Source organism: Fopius arisanus, unplaced genomic scaffold (assembly GCF_000806365.1).
Source record: "Fopius arisanus strain USDA-PBARC FA_bdor unplaced genomic scaffold, ASM80636v1 scaffold00064, whole genome shotgun sequence".
NCBI lineage: Eukaryota > Metazoa > Arthropoda > Insecta > Hymenoptera > Braconidae > Fopius > Fopius arisanus.
This window is the reverse complement of record NW_011887803.1, coordinates 232,215-244,756: the sequence shown is the minus strand read 5'-3', so window position 1 is coordinate 244,756 and position 12,542 is coordinate 232,215. Positions and strand designations below refer to the sequence as shown.

The 12,542-nt window shown below is 39.5% G+C and overlaps 1 protein-coding gene across 1 annotated transcript; it reads right to left on the bottom strand.

Annotated features, from left to right (window-relative positions):
* Nucleotides 1-2,956: 2,956 nt before the first annotated feature.
* On the bottom strand, nucleotides 2,957-11,592 carry Prp8 (pre-mRNA processing factor 8). Its single transcript, XM_011308995.1, has 3 exons — nucleotides 11,467-11,592; nucleotides 9,710-10,841; nucleotides 2,957-9,253 (listed from the first exon to the last, which is right to left on the bottom strand). The coding sequence occupies exons 2-3, from the start codon at nucleotides 10,822-10,824 to the stop codon at nucleotides 3,235-3,237; spliced, it is 7,134 nt and encodes a 2,377-aa protein (XP_011307297.1). The 5' UTR covers nucleotides 10,825-10,841; nucleotides 11,467-11,592; the 3' UTR covers nucleotides 2,957-3,234.
* Between the last annotated feature and the right edge of the window lie 950 nt (nucleotides 11,593-12,542).

Here is a 12,542-nt window from a genome sequence, read left to right as displayed (position 1 = left end):
GGAATTTTAGGAACTCTTTAGGAATTCTTTATTTCAAAATAGATCGCAAGAAATGGAAAAAATGGAAGAGAAATACAAAATTTCCCTTTTCTTTCAACAATTCGTAATCGTTAATCGTTATTTTGCTCCTCCGTCATAGATAAATATGACAAATCATTCTCCCATTGTTTTGTGACTCAGTTCCAGTAGTTGTAAATGTTCTATTCAAAATTCCAATAGATCTTTATCTCTTGAATATCTCTATCTCTATCTCTAAACTTTAGAATCTAAACGCTGACCAAATACTATCGCCGAATTCATACCGTAAGAGCTATGTGGAGGACAGAAATAAATATAAAAAATATTTACAGGATATTCAAATATTTTGAAATACGTTCAACGATTTTTTCTCTCAGTCCAGATATTTAATCGCACTTTCTTTATCATTCCAGAAAATGATGCTCATGAAAATCGTCACTATTTTAATTCTCCTCATAAGTGCCAATATAATTGATGTATCGGCAAATTATGCTGAATGTGCAGACAAATGCTGGAAAAATACTGGAGACTGTCTATCCGATTTGCGGTTCATGACTCAGATCGTAAAGCAACAATGTTTCTTATATATCCCTCGATGCCTCAAAAAATGTAGCGAAAAATTCATGGAAATAAAGTATAAAATTTAATATGGAGAATATTGTCACTTTCTTATCCCCAGAAGTAATAGAATAATTCAATTACAATTTGTCATAGGAAAATTTTCTAAATTACATTCTGAAAATATCGATATACAATGACAATGTAATTTCACCAGATAATTATCTGGTGATTTTTGTTCTGTCATTAAATTAAAGATAGCAAATAATAATTTGTAAACACTTTGCCAGGCGCGTATGGCGCGCCTCTAAATTGATAGGCTCTTATATTAAGACAGCAAAAGGTTTTTTTATTTGTTTTCGACATCAATCAATCGATTCTCGTTCAGTACTCAATTATTGCTGTTCGATTTTATCCTGAGGATCTGCTCGATAATTGGGGATGAGACGATTTTATATTTTTTATTTTTTGAACGTCCGGCCGGTGAGTAATTTTTATGGAACAGATCGTAAAATTTATGTGATGATTGCTCCACTTAGAGATTACGTGAGATGTTCCGGCATTTTTTTGGAACATTTCTCCACGTGCAGTTGACAAAATTATATAACTTTCTTAGAACGAGAAAAAACCTGATGGGCAAATAGTTAAACATGTTTGATAAGATAAAAATCCGAGATCCGCCAAATAACATTAAACAAACAGATTTAGTACATATGGAAAGGGATTTACTATGAACTAGCGCCTCTGGTTGGTTGACATCCCAACGTGCTGAGGATATAACTTGTAGCCTTCCAAGTGTTAGCTGTTCTTCGATAGCCCATTCGAAATTCTTCGACGAGCTCCGTCATTATAGTACCCATTAACAAGACTTTGAAAAAAAATTCTTCTCGATCCACCAGGAGAAATAATAGCAGGTATGAACTGTCAAATTTATTCATTCAAGTCAACACTCATTATTCAAGATTAAACTAATTAAATTAAATCACATCAATTAAAAATTCATCAACGATATTATAAAATGTTCACATGTGGAAAGTGAAATATCTCGGTAATCACATCATTAATTTTTTCCACGCCCCACTAAAATAAAATTAAGACTAGTTTATAAATAAACTAATAGTTATAGTAATGTGACATCCGTCGGAAATTTTTTAATAATCTTTAACATTCAAACGGGGAAAAAAAGAAATAGTATTTTTCTTTCACGTCGGAATTTTTTGTTGATAAGGCCCCGAGGGTCAGCTGCAAGAAACATTAAGACTGGACCGGGGGAAGGGGAAGGGAAATTTTGGGCCCGAGGTGATCGACTCTTGGTTTCTTAAATTTTTTTTCTCCATCCATCTGAGGACACCTCCTCATGCTGAGTGAATAAAACTCTTTTTGGACTCAATTTCAATATTATTTTATAAGCAAATGTTCTATTCAAATCTCAATAGATCTTTACCTCTTCATACTTTTGATTTTATGGTGTGTGTTCATTAGTGACGTGGGTAATGGGGTAGAATTCACCTCTTCAAGGCTAACGCCAGAACAAATAATATCGACACATTTGTAAACATGATAATTTACGGAGATAAAGGTATCTACTAAAAATATAACTTCTATGAAGACTACTCTTTCAGAATATTCAAATACCTCGAATTGCGCTGTAGAATTTTTTCTCTCAGTCCAGATATTTAATTGAACTATTTCTAATTCCAGAAAATGATGTCCATGAAAATAATGACCATTTGCTTTTTACTTGTAATTGCTATTAATGCAATTGATGTTTCGGCGCAAAACGAGATATGTACAACTCGTTGTCTTGGAGAAGCTGAATCTTGTGAATATGCGGCGAGACTGACAGCCTCCAACGGATCCGAAGACTGCAAGAAAATTTTTCAGGATTGTTTAAACAATTGTGGGAATCCCGAGAACTCATAGAAATTGAGAATCTCAATGGAGAATACACGATTGATTGAATCTTTTAAATATCTTCATTATTGTTGTTTTATTCTGTAATATATTAAATCTGGATATTACAGAAATAATGAATCTTCTTTTTTCTACCAATTTCCTATTATAATTCTCAGAAGAAAAATTTTTTCGATTACGTTTTTACTTTCAAATGAATTGGAGAAAAGAAAACGATCCCGATAAATCGATAAATCATTGTGGATATTACTGATTCGTTTATTGACAGGTGCCATTGATTTATCTCTTCGAATCAAATGTTTTAATTAAACAGCGGTACGACAATAGAAGTTGGTTTTTTCCACGGTCGCCGAAAAATTTCGTTTTTCCAAAATCAATTATTTTTTTTTCATGCAAAATATTTCTGTTTTGAAGATAATATTAAAATCTTCAAAGAAATATTTAAAAACTCATACTCTTTTTTTAAAATTGCACCGCTGAGGGACCGACTTAGGATTTTCGAGGGAAAACGATAACTTTTTTCGAAATAATTTTTTTCCAAATTGAAGATAAAATTCACACTCTCGACTATCAAAAATCGTCGGAATACTTGATTTATTCGATACCTCAATTACACATGAAATACATACGATAATCACCAATGCTCACTAAAACCCGAAGATTCTGTACAAAATTCAAAGCATGTCGACGAAATACGCCCAAAAAATTCACCATATTTACATGTCTCGAGAACCTCCTCCCCATTTACGCAAAAGTATCCTCCCGATCAGCTCCAACGCCACTGCCCCCATCCTCAAGATCAGCAAACAGTAAGAAATGTGCAGGTCTGTGTACCTCATGATAAAATTCCTTAGGATTAGCCAATTGTAATTCATACTTCATGCTAGGCTCATGCCTAACCCCCATGAAATTGTAATTCCAACTGCCCTGACTGGGTACCATGAAGAATCCATGAAATCTATCACTCAACAGCATCTGGACCTTCTCATAATGACTGGGTAGATACCCCTTGGGATTATTTCCACAATCCGTATTCTGCTTTCCCCATTCAAATCCACTAGGTGTTAATTTGTAAGCAGTCAGCGAACAAGAGCCAGGAGTAAAGCTGCAAGTGATGACAATTGTCTTCTCCCCATCCCACACCGGATTCTCAGCCATAACTTTGGCATGAGTGGAGATATCCTGTGGAGATAACTGAGGAAGTTCATTGGGTTGTGTGTGAATCCAGCCCAAAGGCTCCATCTCCTTGAGATACTGATGATTAGGAAGGGAATTTGGAAGATGAACGACCTGGTGAGTGCCCCACTGCGGTGGCATGACGATACAACGTATTTCCTTCACCTGTGGATTATCTGGAGGTGAAATTCCATACAAATACCCCGATATCTGGGCCCTGAGATCCGAGATGGTGACAAATTTCTTGAGAACATTCTTCGGCAATATGTAAGTATAGCCAGTCTCCTTGATATCATCACTCGACACGTAGATATGATTTGTCCTCAGATGAAGATTAGTAGCAGATATTGCCCTTACCCTCCACTCAGTCTTGCTAGAGAATGCCTGGGTCTCATAATTAGACGTTGTAGCTGTTATTATTTCATCGCCATGTTTATTAACTGTTCTTGTAGTCGTTGCAGTAAGCTGTGACTGCTCCTTCGTTTGCTTTTCAATCTCAGCGATTTGCTGTCTCTGTGCAGAAGGCGCTGATATCTCCATACCCAGAATAATATCCCTGATCTCCGACTGCGTTAGTGACGCAACATTCACATTATTTTTCTTTCCATAATCAGCTAGAATGAGATCCTTCAGCTGTACCTCCACCTTAATCCACTCATCATCAGTCAACGAAGGCCAGATATGATGGGGCTCTGTGATTGTTGTCTTATCAGGCTTGAGAACAACTTTAGTCCTCTCAGTATTAACATGCAGTGCCCTCAGAATGAGTATTAATCTGCTGAATGCAGTGTACGATGATATTGTCTTCAACCAGTCGTCGTAAAGATTGAATAACACCATCTGGGGTTCAGTTGCCTTGAGAATGAGATCACCAAATTTCTCAACCTTGAGACAAGCCTGGAAGGGCAACTGCAGCTCCGATCCCTTGATCACGATATTTGGAAAATCGAGTAAATGCACCTCAAGTGGATCCAACATACCTTTTCTTGTCACGATAATCTGCTTGGGTTGTTCCTCAACAGGAAGTGATCTGATGAGTGCAGCAACTTCCTCAGCAGTCTTCCACTTGGCAAGCTGTCCCAAACGCTTCTGCCCAGCCCATACAGACGTGTGAATAATCTTCAAGAATAGCTGGCCCGTTCGAGGATTGAAGATAAATATAGCGCCATTAATCGGTTTTGTCGTTAAATTACCCTCGAATGTCTTGTGAATAGTGACACGATACACATTTGTATCATCGACAAACCAGATTATCTGATTGCTGAAGAGCTCACCATAATTCTGAGATGACAAATAAGGCTCTGTTGGCTCTGACGAATAAAGCTGCAGTGCCTTTCTGATTCTCTCTCTCAACACATAAAGCGCTGGATTGGCTTTCATTATTTTAGCCATTGCCTGCTGAATGAGTGGTTTGCATCCAGGAAACCAATTACCATAAGCCGAGTGAAGATTGTAAGCCAAATCAATAGCAATAAGTAATCCAGTGGGTGAAGGATAGATGGACATGTTGTCAGACGTGTAATCCATGAATTTAGCCCTGGCATAACGCTCAACATCATGAGAATCATAATCACCCCATCTCAGCTGGACATCAATCCAGTATTTTTGCGTTGTGACATTATCCATTACATCTTTCGAGTCAGCCAAGAGTGATGGACGACTGACGTTCCACTTGTAAGCCGAGAAAAGTAGAATATCAGCACAAGATGAGTTCATCTTGTACGATTTTCTCGGATGAATCGTCTCCTTCTGGACAGTTTCAATTTCAAGGGCATCGAGCTCTTGATCAAACACCTGACACAAATCCATGACAATGGACTCGTGTACTTTTTGCCACAAGTGAGCCCTGAATATCTGAATCAATGATATTTTCAGGGTTGGAATTTTGCCATGCATGAAGATACCAGTGAGATCGAGCTGAACCTGAAAACCAACGTATACATTGGCGCGATTGATAGTGGGTGACCACCAGAGGGTGAATCTCCTGTTGGGAATTTGATTGAGACCCGATCTCTGGGCATTGGTGAGTTTTTTGTACTTCATCGACTCCTCGAAACCTGACGCCTTCTCCCAGAAGAGACCCTCCCACGTTGGAAAGTAAGTCCCCTTGAAGAGGGTGTGCTCGAGTATTCCCTCGACTCCACCAAGTGCCTGAATCATATCAGTTCGATAATTATTAAGATTCCAGAGTTTTCCATCGTGACGCTGATGAGTCCACCAGAATGGATTCTGCTTGAGCACCTGATACTGTTTGAATTCCGTACGAATTCTCCAGCCTTTATCATAAGCCAGGGTGTGACGATCCTTCTGGAATAGCGTATTGATCCTAGGTATTCCTCTGTCCCACGAGTCCTCTAAATCCTCAAGTGTCAAACGACGATTCTGAGCATTGGCTTCTTGACGCTTAAGCGCATATTCAGCCCAAACTCTCTGCGAATCAATGAACTCAGACTCCCATGGCTGAATGTAGCGATAAAGATTTGGAATGAGTTGATCCTCATCGTGAGACATTCCTGAACGAAAATGAGTGATACCCACGTCTGTCTGCTTGGACCATCTGAGATCACTCTGAGGAATCAAAACGTGCCCCATTGACAGCATCCCCAGACCTCCCAATTCCTTGGGTGTATAGAATACAACTGGAGGAAATCTCGATGGCATTTTTGAATTCAAACCAATCTTTATTCTCGTTTGAATTTTATTCTCACACTTTACCAATAGATCCAGCAACTCCTGGGTATTGACAACAGCCTCTCTGAAGTACGTCATCAATCCAATGAGTGCTGTATTCCATTTGTTAACGATTTTAGTGAATGTCGTTGAACCAGATGCCATGAGAATTTGTCTGACTCTATTATGAAATCTCTGAAGGCTCTCGTCATCAACTCTCAAGAAGCACTGAGCAGTTCTCTCCTTGGTCACTTCATTCTGAAGATTCCACACACCATCCTTGTGATTAAATTCCTCATGAGTTGTCCTGCACTTTGGCAAAATTCTGCATTCAAATCCGCTCATATTGAACAGCAAATTGGGATTGTCCTTGGAGTAAACAGATACAAAGCTGTTCTCCCATTGAATAGTAGTTGTCGATCTGGGGAGACGATTCTTAATGTCCCAAAATACAGCTCTTCCCAAATTAACGTCATGCTTCATGAGTCTCATCCTCGCGTCCCTCGGCCAGCACTTTTTGTTGTTGTAACCCACGATATTCTCGTTATTGGGATCTGGATGCTCAGTTAGATATCTCTGTATCAAGTCCCTCGCCTCATCAGCAGTGAATCTCAAGAACAAATGAATTCTGTCTACGTACCGACAGTAGAGCCTGATGGGATGAGCTGTCTCAGAGTCAGTGTCTTGAAAAGTGAGAAAATCATTGGGCATCTGTGGAGGTCCTGCCATTTCACTGCCCCTCTGCAGCCCCAGAACCAGAAGATCCAGTACAAGCCCATAATACTGAGCAATAAACGAGGCAAACTGGAGTCCTCTGATGATACCATAAGAGTTGGTGTGATTCATATCTTTGTAATTGATAACAACATTGTTCTTGGCTGTCATGTAATCAGCAATATTGTGATCAACAATTAAACGTAGAAGTCTGTTGAGAAGTGTCAAATCAATCTTCTCGTAGAGCTTTTCAAATTTTGATTCAAGAAGAACATTGCATTCACCCTCCGACACATCCCACACATCCTGAAGATTATTAATACCCTGACACCATTTGTAAACGAGAAGTGGTGGAGGTTCGGTGTCCGAGGGTTTAACCCACGGTGGAAACAATCTCCTCTTGTCAGCCTCGTACCACAGATACTGATCCAGATAAGCATCAGTTATTTTCTCGAGTGGCTCGACATCGTAAACAGGTATGAGGTGACTATAGAGATCCATAAATTCAATTCCAACTTCTTTGAATGCTCGTTGTGTAAGCAGATGACGTTTTATCCTGGACAATGCCTCATGAGGATTATCATACGCCTGCTCAATGAGTCCAAGCTCCTCCCTCTGACTCTGATTGAGTCTTGATTTGACTGAGTAAGCCTCTTTCAATCTTTCCAACGCCAAAATCAAAAGTTTTGTATCGTGTTTGTATGAGAGTGGTGGAAATGGAATAGGTGCAAATCTCCGCGACTCGAGCCAGTGAACAGTTGTCGTGTAGATGGCAACAGCCTCTTCAGGGCTTATATAAGGGCCATCTTTGAGGTAATTGTGCTGTCGCTCCTGTTCAGCCTTCAAGTACAAACGAGTTAATCTACCAAGATTCTTCTTGCACACAGTTTTATCAACAGTGGCACCTCTCCTTATTCTCTCCCTGTTGTAATGAGCTGTGTTTGTCCACCAGTCAGCCTTCATCTTCACGTACCTCAGAATCATGTTCTCGATGGGAATTGGTAGTCCCGGTACTTTCCAAGGTATATTAGCCTTCCAGCATCTCCATGCCTCTGACAAATGCTGAAGAATGGTTCTCGCTTTGTTCTGCTTGATACCCTCAGGCATCATATCAACGATATCATGCATCACTGATGCTCTCAGTTCAAGATCAAAGTGAGATTCAACTCTCTGTTTTGTCACAGTCTTTGCGACTCCCTTAGAGTGTCGTCCCTCGAATTGTCGTGATAGAAGATTACCCAGCCACCGCTCCAATAGTGGAGTTATTCCCCTCATGAAGAAGAGCCAGACTCGCCACCCTGGCGCCCAAAATCCACAACCAGGACCCTTTCCCACAGGACCAGTATTGAATCGATAATAAATCAGGTGCTTCAGGTCTTTGCACATTCTGATCTGTCTCATGAGCTTGTACTTGTATCTATACATTCCAGTCAATTGTCCCACGTGAGCAAATATGTACTGGAGGCCATCGGCCAATTGAAAGGCATCGACATTGTTCAAACGATACTGCACGTGAGAATCAATGATGAGTTTAGTGAGTCGAAGTATCTCACGACAGAGATGAAATGCATTACCAAAACGTGATTTTTTACGCTCTTTTGTGGTCAGTGTCTTCACTGGTTTAAGATTGAAGTTGTAATCCAGATGAAGATAATTCAAATTCTTCCTGTGAATGAGGAGATTCAGCATGTTGTAGCCTTGACGACACACCTGGAGTCCCGCCTCAACCCAATCAATTGTCGTTGTTTGAAAAAATTTTGTAGATTTGAAAGAGCGGAAGAGATAACGCTTCTTCTGAGGCTTGGGATGACGGTGTTTCAAGGCATTCAGTACGAAGTACTTGAGGAGTTTTTGATAGCTCACCCTGACTTTAACTGGTTGACCTGGTGGACAGTGCTCTCTGTACCATGACTTGACGAGGGGAATGTCAATGGCACGACGCGTCCTGCCTGATCGAGTGTTGAAGGGACGTGGTGCCCACAGCAGGGCAATACCATTTGCTGTGTTGTCGGTGTACAGGGGTGTCTCCTGGAGGAATGGTTGAACCTCTTCATCGAGAGTGAAGTCCTCGTCGTCATCAATGAGGGGCTCTACTGTTTTGAGGGAGTTACGGTGAGAGATGGGATTTATCAAGGGGTCGAAGTAGAATGCTGGGAGATCTGGGTCTTCTGTTTTTATGTACACAACGTTGGGTGCGTGGTACCTGAAAAAAAAAACAGGTCAAATACTTTTATTAATCTGATTTAACTGATTTTTTCATTACCAAGTCATAAATCACATGGAATATTTTCTGATGGAAAATTTGATATTAATTTCAACGTAAACATGTTCTTTAAAAATTAAAAATTCATTTAGCAGTTCAACTACATCTACGGAAATTATTATTATTATTATTATTATTATTATTATTATTATTATTATTATTATTATTATTATTATTATTATTTGGGCTTCCTGTGTCGGTAGTATCAGCAGTGTTCCTCTTAATTCCTCGAGGAATACGAATAACAACTACCGTTTATCTCCCACACTGCTAGTGGTAATCTCTAAATCTTCATAAAGACCATCAAAACATTGTGTGGACTTTAGGAGATAAATAAATCATCAATAACTATCAATAAATCTACAATTCCACATAAAATATAATTCCTGGACTCACCACGACAGATGCACAAAATGTGGCATGTTGTTGTACAAATAAGGAAAGGCAATTCTGTACTCAGTCCTGATGGGCTGTCTGATAATGATCTTATTGATATCATTGAACTCATTCCAGTCCTCATCAGCAGCATTGGAGTCCTTAACAAGTGGCTCAAACTTGGGACCCCCAGGTATAGCCATATTCAGTGCTTTAGCTGTGAAAAATGACTTTGGATCGAAGAGATAGAAGAAATTCTGATCGACGAGATCAGTCAGCAGAGAATTGGCCAGACGGTAAAGGGTGGCCATCTGGGGAAGAGTGAGATTCCATCGACGATACGTTGAGCCATTCACATGTTTCGTCCCAACCAGTGGTTTGTGTTCATAAAACCAATTAGCAACACTAGCATCTTCCTCAGAGTCCAGTTCAATCTGAATGGCCTCCAGAGGTTCAACATCGAGAACGTTGTCAGCATAATCTAGGGGAGGCTCCTCGTCATCGAACGGTGGAAATCTCATTCGCTTAAAGTGCCTTCTATCCCTTTTCTCTCGTCTCATCATAATCCACATGGTGCCCCATTGGGCAATGTAAACTGGCTCAATCACCCAGGGGATCTCGTTGACGAATGTTATGGCGCCAGTTATGTGATAGAGAACCTTGACATCTCTGATTTGCTCCCAGGGCATGGGCATATTCTCCAAAAGTTTCATAACAGCATGGGGCATGTATTTCAGGGCTCCGAGGTAAACTCGTTTATCGTGGCGATACTTTCTGCTACTCATGTCCCCATGATCTCTGATTATCTTCCTGATGTGCTCTGGTGGCATGTCCTCCTTCTGGGCATCAACGAATCCAAATTTTCGCTTCTCGGCAAAGCGTTTTGACTGGAGTTGTTGCCATTTCTGGGCCTTCTCCTGTAGCTTGTCCTCGGAGAGTACCTCCGGTTGCTTTGGTAATTGAGGAAGTGGTGGACCTGTTGCCATTGCCTGCATGTGAGCGTGATGTGCAGCTTGGGCATGAGCTGCTGCCTGAGCATGAGCCTGAGCAGCTGCCAACTGGGCATGTGCCTGCTGCTGGGCCATCATCGTAGCCCAGGGGTTGGGGCCCAGCAGATGGTACGGGGGAATCGACATTTTGATTCCTTTTTATTCTGGAATATCAAAATTTGTCATTTTTTAATTAGTCATTATGAATTATCAATAGTTTGGGGGTGTGTTTTATTTGAAATCATGGGAATTGATTAATTGTTTTGTTTTTTTTTTTATTTTCAATCAGATTTAGCGTTTGATCCAACCACAGGACGTTGTCAGCCTCGCCAAGGACGAGCCACAAAATCCTGCAGCAGCCAACCCACATGTACAGTTGGTTTCAGGACCCCTACGCACTTCATCATTTTCAATATATCAAATTTCTCCTTTGAAATCCATCAAAAATTATTGAAATTAATTCACCAGTAGATATTAACCTCTAGATAAAACATGTGAAAGAAAATAATGAAAAACCAAAGAAACTCTCACATGTGGTATCACTCCTTCAATTCCGAGCAAATCGTGAAATTGAAATAAATTAAATGGTTTCACTAATGAAATAAAAAAGATGGAACGAATGGAAAATAATAAAACCTCCACAACGCCGAAAACAGCTAACAATAAAAAAACAAGAAAATGTTTTTTCCAGATTTCCGAATGCCGACACGAGACTGCCGTCGACCGGAAATCTAAAAATCCGTTAATAAACGGAAAAACGAAAAAAACCAGGAAAAAATTAAGACTCACCTCTTTTCGGCGATGATTTCTCGGAATTAATGCATAATAACGACTAGTCTCAATGAATTAAACGAATTTAATCCGAAAAACTCATGCCATTAGTAAACTTCCAAATCTACCGTCCGCCATATTGAATCTTTGGCGTGGGTTAAAATGGCGGGGTGCAGTCAAATTTTCATGTGAAAAATCGTTGGAGTTATCATGAAAACCGGACTTATAATTGTTTATATATCAAAGTAGTTTTTTTTTTATTAACCCAATTTTTATTGCAATGATGGGGTGTCCATCGAGTCGACGGGGTGAATTTTATTTTCTGTGGTATGAATGCTTTTTGTTTTTTAATTGTTCAACTGAAATTTAGCCGACTGTAGATGAGCGGAAGGGGGAAGCCACATTTTTTGGAATTTCGAATGGAAAAAAAGATTCAATATATTGAAGATATACTACTAATGAAATTATATTGTTGCAAAGAGCGCGTTGTCCTATCGGTAACGTGCTTGACTAGCACGCCGACGGCTGGGGTTCGCTTCCGCCAACATTCATTTTTTTTTATTAAATAATTCCTTTTTTCTTTTTGTAAATGACTAATCATTCGAAATATCATTTAAAAATTGACCACCTCCTCGACGTTCATGTTCCCCTGATAATTTTTCAACAATTTTAAATTTCAAATTTTTAAATTTAGAATTTTCACGTCTAGTGAAATACAGGCCGTCGGTAATTCAGATCCCTGGAATACCAACAGCGGGTAAAATGGATCACTGGTATGTCGACAAGTGGTGAAAAGATCGAGTAGTAAAGTATCGAGTAAAAATGTATAAGCATAGAAATTGAAAAATTCGAAATTTTTGAAAAATTATCAGGGGAACATGAACGTCGAGGAGTTATTCATTGAAATTTTCACTGAAAGGGAAAAATTCGAAATTTTTGAAAAAGTATCAGGGGAACATGAACATCGAGGAGCTATTCACTGAAATTTTCACTGCAAGGGAAAAATTCGAAATTTTTGAAAAAGTATCAGGGGAACATGACAATCGAAGAGCTCTTCACTGAAATTTTCACTGAAAGTGAAAAATTCGAAATTT

What these genes read in the sequence shown, in the direction of transcription:
- Prp8 (XM_011308995.1), bottom strand. Translation starts at nt 10,824, where the DNA reads ATGTCGATTCCCCCGTACCATCTGCTGGGCCCCAACCCCTGGGCTACG. An exon ending in CATTTTGTGCATCTGTCGTG is followed by an intron (nt 9,254 to 9,709) that starts GTGAGTCCAGGA and finishes TTTTTTTTTCAG; the next exon opens with GTACCACGCACCCAACGTTG.